Here is a 16,086-nt window from a genome sequence, read left to right as displayed (position 1 = left end):
TTTCCTGCACTGACCCTCTGTCCTTACGAGCATGATGTCCTTCTCCAAGGACTGGTCCCTCCTGGCAACGTACCCAAAGTATGTGAGACAGAGCTTCAAAATCCTTGCCTCCAAGAAGCAGCTGGTTTCACCATCTCCAGGACAGAACATGCAATGTGTTAGCAGAGCAAAACACTATGTCCTAAGCCTCCAGATGCCGTTTCAGGGCTCCAAGTGGTGCCAGTGGCCTGGCAAGTGAACGGTCAGGGGGTGCTGGGGTCAGGTGGTGGTGCTGAGATCCAGAAATCACAAAGGGGTCTCCCTTCTCCCTCCAGGCCTGAGAGGGATGTGAAGGCCCAAAATGACCCTCCTCCCGGGAGACAACTCGGACTACGACTACAGCGCGCTGAGCTGCGCCTCGGACGCTTCGCTGAACCCGGCCTTCTTCCGCCAGAGCCAGGCGCTCAAGGGCGTGTTCTACCGGCGCGCGCAGCGGCTGCGGCCGCAGGACCAGGCCCCGGGCAGCCAGGCCGAGGACCGCCGGCGGCAGATCATCATCAACGTGGGCGGCATCAAGTACTCGCTGCCCTGGACCACGCTGGACGAGTTCCCGCTGACGCGGCTGGGCCAGCTCAAGGCCTGCACCAACTTCGACGACATCCTCAACGTGTGCGATGACTACGATGTCACCTGCAACGAGTTCTTCTTCGACCGCAACCCGGGCGCCTTCGGCACCATCCTGACCTTCCTGCGCGCCGGCAAGCTGCGGCTGCTGCGCGAGATGTGCGCGCTGTCCTTCCAGGAGGAGCTGCTCTACTGGGGCATCGCCGAGGACCACCTGGACGGCTGCTGCAAGCGCCGCTACCTGCAGAAGATCGAGGAGTTCGCTGAGATGATGGAGCGGGACGACGACGACGGCGACCTGCTGGACAGCGAGGGCCGCGCCAGCGAGGGCCCGGCCGAGGGCGAGGGCCGCCTGGGCCGCTGCATGCGGACACTGCGCGACATGGTGGAGCGGCCGCACTCGGGGCTGCCCGGCAAGGTCTTCGCCTGCCTCTCCGTGCTCTTCGTCACTGTCACCGCCGTCAACTTGTCGGTCAGCACCTTGCCCAGCCTGAGGGAGGAGGAGGAGCAGGTAGGAGCCGTGGGGCGGCTGGGAGCAGGTCCCTGAGGATCACACACGCTCTGCATCCATCACACAGGCCCAACGTCACCTCCTCCAAGGAGTCTCCCCTGACTGCATCCGCAGACCCCTAGCGGCTAATCACTGCATGTTTGCATGCCGGCTGTCCACCTCCCCTTTAGAATGAGACCTCCAGGGGACACTGGCCCTGCCTGTCCCAATGCCTACACTGTGACTGGAACAAACCAGGTGTTCAGGACCGTAGTCAATCCTCTTTTACTTGAGGTTGTTATGACAATCCCTTGAATGTTGACATTAACAGTAGTGCGCCATCGCTGAAATCATCATGACTCGAGCATGCAGATGTCCACGGATGACATAAACCCAAAACCCCACAGAACCACCTCGGTCCTTGTAACGGGAGCGCACACTCCTTGACTATGGGATCTGAATAAGGAGGACCCACGGCATGCCTGATGCGAGCAAACGACTAAGTCAGCAGACAACAGAAATGGGTCATGTGTGTCGCCTGGTGTCAAACACATTTCTTTTTTCATCCAAAGTTTGTTTCACCAAGTCTTTTCTTATTTTTTTTTTTTTTCACAAATATATCCTGGAATGATTTTTTGGGACAGAGAAAGACAGAGAGATGGAAGGAGGGAGAGACAGAGGGAGAGCGAGCGAGCGGGAGGAAGAGTTAGTTGTTCATACGCACATGCACATGTTCTCAAATAGCATTTTTCTGTTTTAAATAAAAGTGTGTGATCTAGGGAGTTCTGGTGGCCTAGAGGCAAGAAGCTGCACTGCAATTCCAGAGGTACATGGTTAGAATCCATCAGATGCTGTGCTGGAGAAGGAGGGGCAATCTCCTACTGTACTGGTCAGATCTGATTTGATGATACACACAAAAAATAATAAAAAGTGTGTGATCTGGGACAGATGGTGCTTTCTAAGCATTCCCCGTTACCCTACAAGAAGCAGGGCCTACGCTGTGCACCTCACCTGGGTCTTCCCTCCAAGTCTACCAGCAATCCCCAAAGGGACTGTTCATACTTAGGTGACAGGCACAGACACCAAAGCCCAACAGCTTGCACAAAACCATGCAGCCCACAGCCCAGGTGTGACTGAGTCCAAAGTCTCTGTCGTTCTACACACACAGCCCCTTGGCAAGGCATGTTTGGCCCATGCAGTATTTCCTAACAATATGACCGGTTGCCAACATTTCAAAGTAAAGGGCTTTTCATATAAAATATTCAGACTCCCAGATTCTCTTAAAATTTGTAGGGTAAGACCCTCTGGACCCACAGTTCTTCCTAGCAGCCCAGCAGGAGGGAGCTGAGTCCACACGCAAGTGGTCCCCCACTTCAGCTTCTTTTTGATGAGGCCATTATCCTGGCCCCGGTGCTGAAGCACCCGGCTGCTAACCCAAAGGTCAGTAGTTAGAACCTACCAACTGTGCCATGGGAGAAAGACGGGGCCTTTACATATGAGACTCTGAGAGCTCATTTTAAGAAAAACTGAATGGCGGCATAGACAGAGGCACTGGGGAAACGGGCAGATGGCAGTATCTTGCCGGGCAGGATGTAATGGGTCACCCTATGTGCTGTGCTGTGCTGTGCTGTGCTGTGCTGTGCTGTGCTAAGTGTTTTTCATGCAATCTCTGATGTAACTTTAGAAATACTCATGTGAGGGCATTTCATATGGCTGTCTATTTACATAATCTATAGAAGAGATAACAATGGCTGTCCGATTATAACCTACACAGGTAAACAGACACCTCAGGGAAAACAGGGTGACCAGGACAAGTCTTCCAACAGGGGGAGGCATCAAGATGTGGGATAGTGACCCAGGTACCCTAAGGACTATAATAAGCATGAGGAAATGAAAAGGGATTCTGTGTGAGAGGCCCATCAATGCTGAGGATATGAAGAGTGTAATCCAAAAGACTTCCCAAAGGAGGTGATTTCTTTCCCTAGGGATTATAGCATTTCTCCAGCTTCTAATCTCTTTCTGCAGAAAGACTCATTGAGACAGGACTCCTAGACCCCAGCTGTGCCCAAGAACCTACAAGCGGACTCCTTCCTCTCTGGCAAAGGCCCCTTTGAGAATAAGGCCCAAAGCCTCCAATGACCATCCATCCATTCAGGGAGGTTCCAGAGCAGAGGGACAAGCTGGCTGCCAGACCAGTACACGAGGTGTCTGTATTGCTCTAGTCACCAACACTTAATGACAAGGAGGTTGATGTTGTTGTTATATGCCATCAGGTACAATCATCGCCACCCTGAGAGCCAGCAGATCTGAGTGCTGTCCTGTCCTGTCCTGTCCTGTCCTGTCCTGTGTGCGTTCTCATCATCTCTGACATACTTGAGCCCACTGTATGGAGCACTTGTATTCAAGTTATACCTCCAGCTTCTCTCAAAAATTCAATGAAGTGGCTTTAAGTTGAATTTTTTGTTGGAGGGCACCCAGCTGGCACTGGGTAGGGTGGGCACAGGCCTCTAGGGGGCATCACTCCCCATTTCCTTTGCCTTTCAGGGCCCTGTAGGCTTTAAGTTTGCCACACCTGCCTGAATGCCAGTCCCAACATATGTGAGCTGAGCACTGGTCGTGGGCCAGGCCTGTTCTGGGCATGAGGCACAGCATGAACGACCCACACACACTGTCCAGCGTGGTGGGTGGGGGAGTTGGAGTCCGCCAGGCTATCAGGCGGGAGTGCAGGCAGACAATAAAGATGGCAGATTGGTCAACAGTGAAGTTTAATAAAAGGCGATGAGTGCCAGGAAAGGTGGGTTGGGTCTTGGGGAAAGTATGAGAGGTGATGTTCCTCAAATTGGCGAGTAAGAAATCCCCATGAGGTGACGTTTGAATCAAAGGCCAGAGAGCACGGAGAGGAGCTGTGTGGGAAGCAGTTTAGGTTATCAACAGTCCAGCCAAGGAGCTGGGAGTCAAAACCACACTGGGGTGCCCATGTGTAAGAAAGTAAGAAGTGGGGGCAGAAATCAGAGCAGGGCAGGAAGGTGACATGGGGAAGGAGGATGGAGAAGGAGCAGGCAGCCATGTGGGAGCCACGGGGGTGTCTGGGCAGAGGAGAGACCAAGTCTGACTCCAGTGGGGTTTCACAGACTAAAGTGCACAAGAGGAGACTGCCCATCTTTCTCCCTCAGATTCAGAGCAGCTGGTGGACTCGAATCACATGACTGCACCCACCAGAGCTCCACGGACAAATAATCAGTTTTATCTTCAAGGCAGCGTGAGCAGGATCTCCAGAGAATGTAGGTGAAGTGGGAGCATGGGAGCTTCAGGGTAAGATCAGGCCTCTCATCCTGAGCAACTGGACAACAGACTTGCCAGCAGTAAGGCCCTGTGTGGTACAAGTTTACCACATTTGGCTCTGAAGCAAAAAGCTGAGAGTTTGTGTCTCACCAGAGGCTCCTTGGAAGACAGGCCTAGCAATCCACTTCTAAAAGTTCTCCCCACCCTAAAAAGTACTGTTGAGTGGATTCTAACACAGAGTGACCGTGAGGGACAGCAGAGAACTGCCCCCTGGCTTGTGCTCTATATGGAAACAACTGGAACATCTTGCTACATCTTTCTCCCACAGAGCAGCTGGTGGGTTCAAGCAACCAATCCTTTCAGTGAGTGGCTTAGAGTTTTAAGCACTGTGCCACCAGGTTCCTTCTGCATGAGGACAGCCACTGGGAACCCCACAGAGTGCGGCTCGAACACACATTGGGTCACCAAGAGTCAGAACAGGCTCATCCACAGCTGGGCTTTGGAGAAAGCCACAGTGTGCTGGTGTACAGAGGTTTGGGGTACAGCGACTATGGGACACCTGGGGGGGCGGGGCCAAGAGGCAGCCAGAGTCTGGGGTCAGGATTCAATCTGGAGTCTAGCGTGGTGAAACATTTTCAGCAGGGAGGTGGCACCTGGAACCCCAATCCAGAACCTACTCACCCACAGTGGGCATAACAAGAGGGGGCAGGCCATGTGACAAGAGAGGTGTCCAGGACGCCGCCCTGACCTGTCCCTCTCCCCCAGGGCCGCTGCTCCCGGATGTGCCACAACGTGTTCATTGTGGAGTCGGTGTGCGTGGCCTGGTTTTCCCTGGAGTTCCTCCTGCGGCTGGTGCAGGCACCCAGCAAGTTCGCCTTCCTGCGTAGCCCGCTGACGCTCATCGACATGGTGGCCATCCTGCCCTACTACATCACCCTGCTGGTGGACGGCGCCGCCGCGGGGCGCCACAAGCCTGGCACCGGCAACAGCTACCTGGACAAGGTGGGGCTGGTGCTGCGCGTGCTGCGCGCGCTGCGCATCCTGTATATGATGCGCCTGGCGCGCCACTCGCTGGGGCTGCAGACGCTAGGGCTCACCGCCCGCCGCTGCACGCGCGAGTTCGGCCTGCTCCTGCTCTTCCTGTGCGTGGCCATCGCCCTCTTCGCCCCGCTCCTCTACGTCATCGAGAACGAGATGGCCGAGAGCCCGGAGTTCACCAGCATCCCCGCCTGCTACTGGTGGGCCGTCATCACCATGACCACCGTGGGCTACGGAGACATGGTGCCCCGGAGCACGCCCGGCCAGGTGGTGGCTCTGAGCAGTATCCTCAGCGGTATCCTGCTCATGGCCTTCCCCGTGACCTCCATCTTCCACACCTTCTCGCGCTCCTACCTGGAGCTCAAGCAGGAGCAGGAGAGGCTCATGTTCCGCAGGACCCAGTTCCTCATCAAAACCAAGTCGCAGCTCAGCAGCATGTCGCCAGACAGTGACATCTTGTTTGGAAGTGCCTCCTCGGACACCAGAGACAACAACTGAACCCAGAGAGGGGGCACCCCACCATCGCTGCTGCTGCTGCTGCCAGGAGACCCCCTGCCCGCCCTCCTCTGCAGCTTGAAGCTATCGCCACTCACAGACCTGCAAGGGGACACGTGCTTCTAAGGCCCACGCTGGCTCCAGTGCCCAGGGGGAAACAGTGCTCCAACAGGGCCGAGGGGACCTGCCCCTCTGAGACCAGAAGAGCACCAAAGCAGGCTGTGACCCCACCCACAGCCTGCACTCTAGCCCAGTGTTCATCTTCCTGCCAAGGACGCTTATTCTCTTCACCATGTAAATAAGACGCCCAGCAAGACATGCTTTATGAAGCTGCTTGGAGGGGGGAAAAAATACAAGCAACAGTAACGTGTCTCTGTGTGTGTGGCTTCTTGTTGTGTGCCGCTGAGTTGGAACCAACCCATAGCTGACCCTCCAGTGGGTTTTCAGAGGCAATGAGTCAGGAGGGAGATTACCCATCTTTCTCCCGCAGAGCAGCTGGTGAATTTGAACTGCCCGCCATAGCAGTACAACTCTCTGTCCAGTCAGCAGCTGGGGCTTTTGTTTGTTTCCCAGCAAAGCCAGCCAGTCTGGACAGTAGACATAAGCAGCCCTGTTCTAGAGGTAGCTTAGGTCCATAAAGACCATGATTCTCTCAGACCTGGGAGAGGAGAGAGCAGAAACTTCTGGGAAAATTGCTGACAAATACTCGCTTTGTCTTGTTTCCTTTTGATTCTCAGCCTCGTTCTGGGCCCCAGACTCGTCTATCCCCTCATCCCTAATCTCTCTGACACTCTAAAGCATGTCTCTCAAACTTTTCTTGCAAGACATCTAAGCACTGAGACCCGACACCTGTCGATACTCCTGCCTGCAAAGGTGAAGCCGCTTCCTTTCCCTGTTAAAAATAGTGTCAATCTTTCATTCTCCTCTATATTGCATATTTCTTAAATTGCTTTCGATCATTTACTGAATGTAAATCTAAACTGAGGGCTGACAGTTGATTGAGGGAGGTGTGCCAGACTTCCCAGGAGTGGGCTGCAGCCACCAGAACTCCACAGCACCCACATCACACTGGACCAGCCACCTGGGACTCCTATGATGGGGGAATGTACAGTGGAAACTCTAGGTCTCCAGGAGTTCCAACTCAGCTGCAGGAATGAACAGCCTGGATGTCAGGCCTGGGTGACAGTGTCATATCAGTCGTGTCCCCATCCTCCCAGGTACACCATGGCCCTTTCTCCACCCAAGAGCAGAGGGCAGAGTTAAAAGGAATCAGACGACTCTGTTCCGAGGTCACACCTTCCAGTGGCCACCCATTAACTTGAAATTAAAAGCTCAGCACACCCTCCTCGGTCATGCTCCCTCACCCCAGCCCACCAACCTGATCTCCTTTCTGCTCTTCAGACAGCCCTAGTCACTTCCTACCCTGGGGACCATCACACTTGCATATCCCTCTACAAGACCCTGCATGGCTGGTTGCATCTCCTCCGCATAGACCCTTCCCTGACCACAGCTGTGCCAAGAATCCACTCCAGCTGTCCCACAACACCCTCTTTCTGTGCAGGTTTGCTCTCCAAGACCTCACCTCCAAGCACCTTCTCATTGTCAGTCCATGTGCTCAGAAGTGACCACCCCACCACCAGGTACGGCCTCCCACTGGTTCCTGACACTCAGCTCAGGGCCTGGCACCAAGCAGCTCGGAGGACCTTTGTCAAGTAAATGAAATGGTAGTGGGCAAGGGGAAAGGCCAGAAAGGAGGCATGTCTTCTAGCACTGGGCCCTGCGAGGTCCATGTACACACTCTCCCCTTGGTTCTCCTCTCCCTCCGTGCTCATGCTCTCCCCCTCTTTCGTACCACCCTCCTCCCTGCCCCTCTCTCTTCTCCCCTCTCCTCTCTATCTGCACACCCCTCATGGGTGATAACTGTGGTTACCTCAGCGTGATCCACCAGGTGACAAGGAATGGAAATACCATCCGAGTTACAAGGGCCTTGTTAAAATCTCCCCTGATACCAGCTTCCAGTGACTCACCTGCAAAGTAAGTTTTCGACTAATTATCTCTCCCTTCCTTGGCCCAATGGATATAGCAATCAGCACTGCTGTCATCCCAGCCACAACTTGGATTTATGAAGTGGCCTTTCCCCTTGGAGTGATTCTGAGAGGCAGGAGCAATTGAAAATACTAAACAGTCAAATGGGCACTGGAAGGAGTGTGAGATGGAGTCCTTTAAGGCTCAGGAGAATAGGAAGAAAATGCGCCTGGAGAGGAGGAGGGAGAAAGAGGCCTTGTAGGCACCCAGCCCACTGAGCCGACCGTCAGGCTGGGGTTGTGTGGAGCAGGGGTTGTGGGGCAGGGGTTATGGCTAGGGCTGCCCGCCCAGCCCACTCAACTGAGGGCGAGCCTGGAGCTGTGGAGCTGTGGACTGAAGAGGAGACACAAAGCCCTAGAAGACCAGCGGCTCCCCGGCATCCTCGTGTGCAGTGGCCCATCCTGGCTGCCAGGCAGGCATTTGGACCTGAGCACCGCTCAGACCTCGCAGGAGGGCTCAGAGGCTCTCCAAGCATCCGTCCTACGATGCCCTGGAGGGGACTTGGGTCCTTGCACCTAATTAAGAAGTGGAGGTGGCCCCCAAATTTCCTTCCATAAACCACTGTAATTAAAAGGGCACTGACCAAATTAAGTGGTTACCCTTCTGACAGTAAACTGGAGGAGCCCCCAGGTAGGGGCTTCAGAAGCAAGCTGAGCTCATCCCCAGCGAGGTTCAGGGGCGACGCTGAACTGCGGGGAATTTTCCCTTTCTGTTCTAATTGGTCATGCCTGCAAGATGTTCCATTAGGTGCAGAGTTTCTCTTGACATCAATTAGAAGATGTGCTTCAACTTCAGGAATATAAAAATGTTTCTTCTTAGGATAAGAGAATAGGGTATTAAAAGGTCTGGCTAATTTAAAAATATTTTAAAAGGAGAATTGGGGAAGTATTAGAACACCTGCCAAGCCAGCCAATGTGAAGGCCAGGAACAATTTGAAGTTGGTGGCCTTTCCACTCTTTTTAGCAATCAAGCATATTTTTTTTTTACGTGAAGCCTGGGACAAGACACCTGGCTTAAGTCAGATGGAAGAGGGGTGGCCTGGTGGTTGTGGGGTTGCAATTTTTTTTCTCCTACTCTAATGGGGCCTCACTTTTGACCCTGGTCTAAGCAGTTAACCCCTAGAGGCAGGGACTCCACATGAAAGGACAGCTCGAGGAGTCTATGGTTTGCATCTAGACAGGCTTTATCTTTCATTCCTGACTTAGCTCAGCTCTTCTATAAGACTCACATGGGGGTTGGTAAGGCTAATTTCAAGGTGCAAGTCTTCAGGCTCTTCCTCTGAATAGAGCCTGGTTAGGGCCACATGGGTGAGGCATGCACTTTGGGTAAAAGATCGAAAGGGGGGGGTTCCAAAACACTAAATCATCAAGATTAGTCATAGCTGAATGCCGTATTTTGCCAGAGAAAGTCTCCAAGGCTGGGAAGGTGGGCACTGAAGGGGTAAGGGCAGGCCCCTGTCCTCATGGAATCTACTCTGTGATGGGGAAAGGCACAAGGGAAGGACTCCCCGGGGTGGGTGGAGACCAGGAGAATGGGGAGGAGGCAGCCACATGGAGCAGAGAAGTAGGGTTGCTGTTGAGAAGACAGCCAGTGCAAAGGTCCTGGGGTAGAAAGACATGCTCATCCTTCAGCTATGGGGCCTCTAGTCCTCTCCTTCTCAAACTAGCCCCACCCTGTATCTTCTCTCCTGCCACATCAGCATCTTCTCTATTCAATAAACACCAGGCATGCTCCCATCACAGGGCCTTTATACTTCCTGCTCCCTCTGGTTGCAGCATCCTTCCCTCGGGTACCACCCTCACTTGCTCCCTCTCCTCATCCAGGCCACTTCTCAAACTTCACTTACACAGAGAAGCCTTATCTGATCACCTCAATCCCCTATAAAGACCACACTCCCAGCTCTCAGAATACACCCCACCCACTTCTATTTTGCCCTTCTAAACCTTTATCATCCCTGGACACATGGTTTTTCTGTGCCTAGGAAAGAAATCACAGCAGGATCTCTGGTCTAGGATTGCACCTGACATGTAGCAGACCCTCAATAAATGTTTGCTGAGTGAATGACTCCCTTACATCTGTGCAGTCTGTGATATATTCAATACCCTTTCCTTCCACCACAATTCAGAGACATTGATTCTTCTGTCTTCTAATTCATCATTCAACTTTCAGATGCATAGGAAGCAACTGAAAATACCATGGCTTGCATTCAGGCCACCTTGCTCTTTAAACTGAAATTTCACAGACGGTCATTTTGGTGTCACTCCCTCTGGCAGCGTCACCCAGTGCAGTTTGCACCCCCTGCACCTCTCAGTGAAGCCACTATTAAAGCTGATCTCCGCATGCGAAGTAAGAGTCTCAGTGTTCAGCAAGGACTGGAAGGAGCCCCGGTGGTACAATGGACAGGTACTCAGCTGCTAATGAGAGGTGAGAGTTTCGAACCCACCAGCATCTCTGAGAGAGAAAAGATCTGTTCCCATGAAGACTGCACCACAGGAACGCTTGGAGGCAGCTCTCCTGTGTCCTGCAGGATCACAAAGACTCAGAATCGACTTGCCAACATACAACAAAAACAGCAAGGACTGGCGTTCCCCAGGTGGCGCAAATGGGTAAGCACTGGGCTGCAAACCAAAAGGCTGACAGTTTGAAGCCCCCCAGAGGTGCCTTGGAAGAAAGTCCTGGTGATCTGCTTCCAAAATGTCTTTAAAACCCTCTGGATTGCAGTTCTGCTCTGAAGTACACAAGGGCACCGGGAGTCGGAGTAGGCTCAAGAGCTTCTGCTTTGGTGTTTGGTGGAGTGAGGTCTGGGTGAGGACCCATCAGGTGCCTCTGCACACCCAGAATTTCAGGGCGCCCGCGGGCATTATGAGGATAGCACTGCAACAAAGCAGTTCCACAAGTGTTAGGAGTTTAATATATTTGCCTGAAGAGAAAGATCTAGAAGGGAATAACTGCTTCTGTGTCCACGGAGTTATTTATAGTCTGTGTCGGAACCTCTCAACGTGCCTGGTGTTGGGGGTCAGCCACTGCTAACATGAAAGTCATTCCCTTTTCTTCCTCATCGAGCCCCCTTTTTGCTTGCCCAGGTCCAGGGTTTACCCCAAAACGGCATGGTGGTTATCTAGTGCTGCCTTGAATCTTCTCACGACTGCTTGACTTACCAGATCATGGGAGACTGGAACCTAAACTCCACATTACACACATGTATTTTGGGAAACACAATTCAATCCACGGTAATGGCAATCTCACTGTCCTTTGCCCATAAGTCATAGATGGGTGGACATGTGACCTGGGCCTGGCCAATGTGACTAAGAGGAGCCTCCCTGCAGGGTCCTGGGACGTTTTCCCCGTTGAGAAGGAAGGCCGTGCCCTCTCTCCACACTGGATTCTGTCCACCGAGGACAGCGGAAGGAGAAACGTTTGCCCAGCATGTGCAGCTCCTGATCCTGTCCCTAGTGGTTGTTGACAACTCTCAGCAGGCTTTTTCTGAGCGATCTTCCTCAGCTGATGGGAGACCCAGCATTCAGAGAGGCCTAGGGGGTGACACCCCATGCCACAGGACAGCGAGGAGCCAGGAAGGCGCACAGCAGTAGAGCGCTGAGTCCTCAGAACACGGAGCAGAGACTTTCAGGTTTTAGAGTCAGAGTCTCCAGTTTGAGTCTCCAACAAGCCACTGCCTTGCTGTGTGATGACTGTGAGTACGTTTCCAAACCTCTGTGAGCCTCTTCCTTATGTAAAAACACATAAATGAGTATATGAACCAAGTGCTGGAGTGCTGGAGACCTGGTGGAGCAGTGGCTAAAGGCTGGACAGCCAACTATAAGGTTGGTGGTTCAAAGAACCCAGGCACCTTGCAGGACAAAATGTGGCAGTTCAGTTCCAGAAAGATTAAACTCAAAAGCATATCGCCGACAAGGATACGTCTTTATGGAAGTCAAAGTTCAGCTCTTTCTTCTTTGGATTCAAAGTGCCAGCCAGTTAGCAGCCAAGCATTTAACCACTTCACCACCAACCTTGGGATCCTTCTACTCTGTCTTCTACCCTGGAGGGTCACTATGGGTCGGAATCGACTCAACAGGAATGCTTATGGATACTGAGGTGACGGAGGATGGAAGGAAAGGTATCATTTCTGATGCCCAGCCACGCATCAAGAGCAGATGGCGGGTACCAAGGGTTCCCAAGGATTAGTATTGTTACTATCGCTAATTACGCTGAAAAAAACAAAACACAGGAAAGGGCTCTGATAAATTAACAGCATACGCAAGACAGCGGGGGGCACACTTTCACCTAATTTTTTCAGACCATCTAAGCCACCTTCGCTTCCAGTTGGCTGCCTCGAATTACAAGTGCATTTCGCACTTGGTTCCAGCAGACTTGGCAGGAATACAATTTGCACATCTTTTCATTAGCAGTTAGATAATGAACGTGGGCGGGGCCAGAACAGCACTGCTGTGGTACCGTGATTTGGGGATCCAGATTGTGGCCCAGCCTGCCCACCCGCCAGAAGCCCAGTGGACAGTGAGAAGTGCCTCCTCCCCGCCCGCCCCCCAGCTACACACTGCCCTGGCTAGCAGAGGGGCCAGTCTGATGGCCTCCATCCTGAGAGAAAATTTTTTAAAATAAAAACTAACTCAATGCTGGCATATCAAGACGAGCTCCTAACTAATCCTGCACGGGTTTCGGAGGCTGTGAATTGCACAAGGGAAGATTGCCCAGCCTTCTCCCAAGGAGCTGCTGGTGGATTTGAACCACCAGAGAAGTGAGGCCTTTGTGTCTGCAGCTTTCTTGTGCTTATCTATTAACCTGAAGTGAACAAATTTACACGTATTTACCATATTTTCAATGTGATTTTTTTAAAAAAAATTACAACTGTCTGCTACTTTTGAGTAAGAAAACACAAGTAGATCCTGCTTTCCTTATAACTGGGTAATCTACTTTGATTCTGCAGGAGGGCACTATGGGGTTGGGAGGGAGACATATCGGGGTAGGGAATGTGCAATTGTTCACCTCACGTTAGGGAGTAAGCAGAAGGGAGCCTGTGCTTACCATGACTGTTGGCAGCGCTGACACCACCCGAATGGTGGATGTGAAGCAACCGAACCTGAACAGCCCATCGGCACCCTGACTCACCGCCACCAGCTGGGGGTCTTCAACAACACACTTAATCATGAGCATTCTCCATGGGGAAAATAAAACTCAAAGCCAAACTCTTCGCGACTCACACCACCTGCATCAGGTTTCTCAGGCTGTAAACCTTGACAGGAAGAGAGGTCCACCTTCCTCCTAAGGGCCAGTGGATGGATTTGATCTGTCAACCCTTACGTTAGCAGCCTGATCTGTACTCCCTATATTAACATGCTTTGCACTGTGCCCTCATGACTCCCTTCTCCAATATGGAAAATTGGAATGTTTTTTCAATTTTCCACACAATTTAAAATTTATGTTATGAACTCATCAACTTTCTCTGTCAGCTCCTGGACTCAAAGTCTGGCCTCAAAGTCTTACACGAGCTCCTGGTGGACGTTCCCTTTCCTTCTTGGGTAAAGGGGACATTTTCAGCTCGGCTATACTGCGCACGCAAGTCCCGATTGGATGAGGCAGTGCAGTTAGTGATCCTGGCCAAAAGGTGCTGAGTTAGTAGCCTGTTTTAAACCATTTGGGGAAAACTGGGGCCCAGGGCTCATACCTGCAGAACTGCAGAGGCCACCAGGGCAAAGGATCACAGGCAGGTGATCAGCAGGCCAGGCCAGGGCTGCAAGGTCCCTGAGGGGCAGTACAGTGCACAGCAACACAGGACCTGGGGCACAGCACCACTGGGCTGTGCACTCTCGTGCCACCGTCTAGAATCTTCCACAGAGAGCTCGCCTCCTGCAGTGTCCCTCCAGCGCCCTCTCCTGAGAAGGTTTAGTATTGCGAGCTCCTGAAGGAGCAAAGCTGACATTCACACAGAGCCAGTATGCAGGGCTGAATTAGCACTCCTTTTTGTTGTTATTAGGTGCAGACGACTCATGTGCAACTCATAGTGACCCTGTGACGAGCCAATCTGAACCCTGTCCTATCCTGTGCCATCTTCATCATCTTTGACACACTTAAGCCCACTGTCAAGATCACGGTGTCAATCCATCTCATCCTGACCCTCCACATTTCCAAGCAGGATGTCCCTCCAAGGAATAGCCTCTCCTAGCAACATGGTCAAAGTATGTGAGGCAAAGCTTTGCCTCCAAGGACCATTTGCTGTTAAACAGCTCTACATTAATAGGAGGGAACTCTGGTGGCCTAGTGGGTATGGAATTGTGCTGCCAACCCAAAGGCACATGGTTCAAATCCACCAGCAGCTCCTAAGGAGAAAGATGGACCATCTCCTCCTGTGCAATTCACAGCCTCTGAAAACCCGCTGGAGGGTTAGCTAAGAGCCAGTTCTGATTCAACAGCACATAACAGCAGTAACGAGAAATCAACACGGAGCTCTGGTGGGCTAGCCCGTAGGGAGCTGCACTGCTAACTAACAGTCAGGTCTCACTGGCTGTTCAGATGCACAGGTCCTGGAGAGAAAGATGGACGCTCTCGTGCATGTCTAGCTTCCAAGACGCTGCTGGAGGGTCAGTTAGGAGCTGGTCCTGACCCCTCAGCAGTGACTGGCTGAGTCGGAATCAGTACATGGACATACCCCTGCCTGGTGGTGCAGAGCTGGCTCTGAAGGGACAGTCACCTGGCAGGCGCTGGAGTCAGAGATCACCATGCAGCCAGGGCAGCCAATCAAGTCCCCAACACCCGTCTTCTGCAGGCTCCCCTGGTAACCCCAACCACAGCCAGTGTGATGCAACCCCTAACAGCTTCCTGAGCAGACAAGAATGTCCAGCTCAGTAGGTGTGGCCCTTATCCCACTGGAGAGAGGAAACCAGACAGAACTGGAAACACTGCCCGTATCCCCCTCGCTGGACCCACCCTCCTGGATCCAGAGTAGCAAGTCAGTTAGGATGGGCACTAAACGGCAACCCCCTGCTTTCTTCCAAAAAGCATCCCTAAGAGTCCAAACACTAGTGTTCACCCGTCCAGAAACGTCCAACAAATCTGCCTCTGCCTGCTCGCGAGAAAGTAAGGGGCAGGGGAGGGGAGGCTGTCTTTATTTCAATCTCTTTCCAGCAGATAATCTCCTCGGAATATCTTTCATTTGCACACTGCCTCACTGTGGGAACATTTATTTGCACACTGCCCCACCCGCTGCAGGAGTATCTTTCATTTGCACATTACCCCAGTTGATATGAGGTGAGAAAGGAGTGAGATAAAGGGAGGAAAGAAATGCAAAGCACAGTCATGAAGCTCCCAGCAAGAGGGACCAACTCACTAGAACAGCCAAGAATCACGCAGAGCAGGGGGAGACGGGGCTCACGCAGAAACGCACCCTATGCTGCCATCAACTCGATTTCTACTCACGGAGCCCCTACAGGGCACTGACGATCTACGCCATAGGGTTTCAGAGGCTGCCGACCTGTACGGGCGCAGACAGCCACGTCGTTTTCCTACAACACCTGGCCAACTGCAACTGCCAAGCCTCCGCTCTGCAGCCCAGTGCTTGCCCTGCTACAGCATCAGGCTCCTGAAACACCTTCAGTAGCTGATTTATACTGTAAGCGAGGGTAGAGCCATACTGGAGGGGACAGGGTGAGACTGTCTCAGGAACAGAGACCTGCTTGTTCGGGGGGTCAGAACCTTCCTCTGCTAGTTAGGGTCCAAGGGCAGCATGACCAGCTGACTTAACCCACTGCCAAGGAGTTAATTTGGACTCATATCAACCCTTCAGGACAGAGTAGTAATGGCTCCTAGTAGAAACGCCCCACGTGGTCTCCCAGAAGCACACTGCCATGTCTGTCTTCCTCCACGCAGCTCGTTCAACTGTGAGCCTGTTTGCTCAGCAGTGAGCACGTCAGCCTCTTCAGTCACTGTGTCCCTGTGGCCCCTGGGATCATGTTGTTGTTAGTCTGCTCCTACTCACAGAAGCCCTGCTTACACGACATGGGAACCATGACAGATCCTGGACCCCTTCAGCACGTGCCCGACCCTGGACCACCCCCAGCACGTGCCCGACCCTGGACCAC

The 16,086-nt window shown here is 52.6% G+C and overlaps 1 protein-coding gene across 1 annotated transcript; it reads left to right on the top strand.

Moving 5' to 3' along the window:
• Positions 1–314: 314 nt before the first annotated feature.
• KCNG1 (potassium voltage-gated channel, subfamily G, member 1) lies at positions 315–5,919 on the top strand. Its single transcript, XM_006881640.1, has 2 exons — positions 315–1,114; positions 5,141–5,919. The coding sequence occupies exons 1-2, from the start codon at positions 341–343 to the stop codon at positions 5,909–5,911; spliced, it is 1,545 nt and encodes a 514-aa protein (XP_006881702.1). The 5' UTR covers positions 315–340; the 3' UTR covers positions 5,912–5,919.
• The last annotated feature ends 10,167 nt before the right edge of the window (positions 5,920–16,086 follow it).

Source organism: Elephantulus edwardii, unplaced genomic scaffold, assembly GCF_000299155.1.
Source record: "Elephantulus edwardii isolate Elephantulus edwardi_28Jun2011 unplaced genomic scaffold, EleEdw1.0 scaffold00015, whole genome shotgun sequence".
Classification (NCBI taxonomy): Eukaryota; Metazoa; Chordata; class Mammalia; order Macroscelidea; family Macroscelididae; genus Elephantulus; species Elephantulus edwardii.
Note: the sequence above shows the minus strand (reverse complement) of the source record. Positions and strands in the feature narration are given on the sequence as shown.

Excerpts from the sequence above, each read along its gene's own strand:
- KCNG1 (XM_006881640.1), top strand. The coding sequence starts at position 341 with ATGACCCTCCTCCCGGGAGACAACTCGGACTACGACTACAGCGCGCTG. Across the intron at positions 1,115-5,140 it reads TGAGGGAGGAGGAGGAGCAG|GGCCGCTGCTCCCGGATGTG; the intron begins GTAGGAGCCGTG and ends CCTCTCCCCCAG.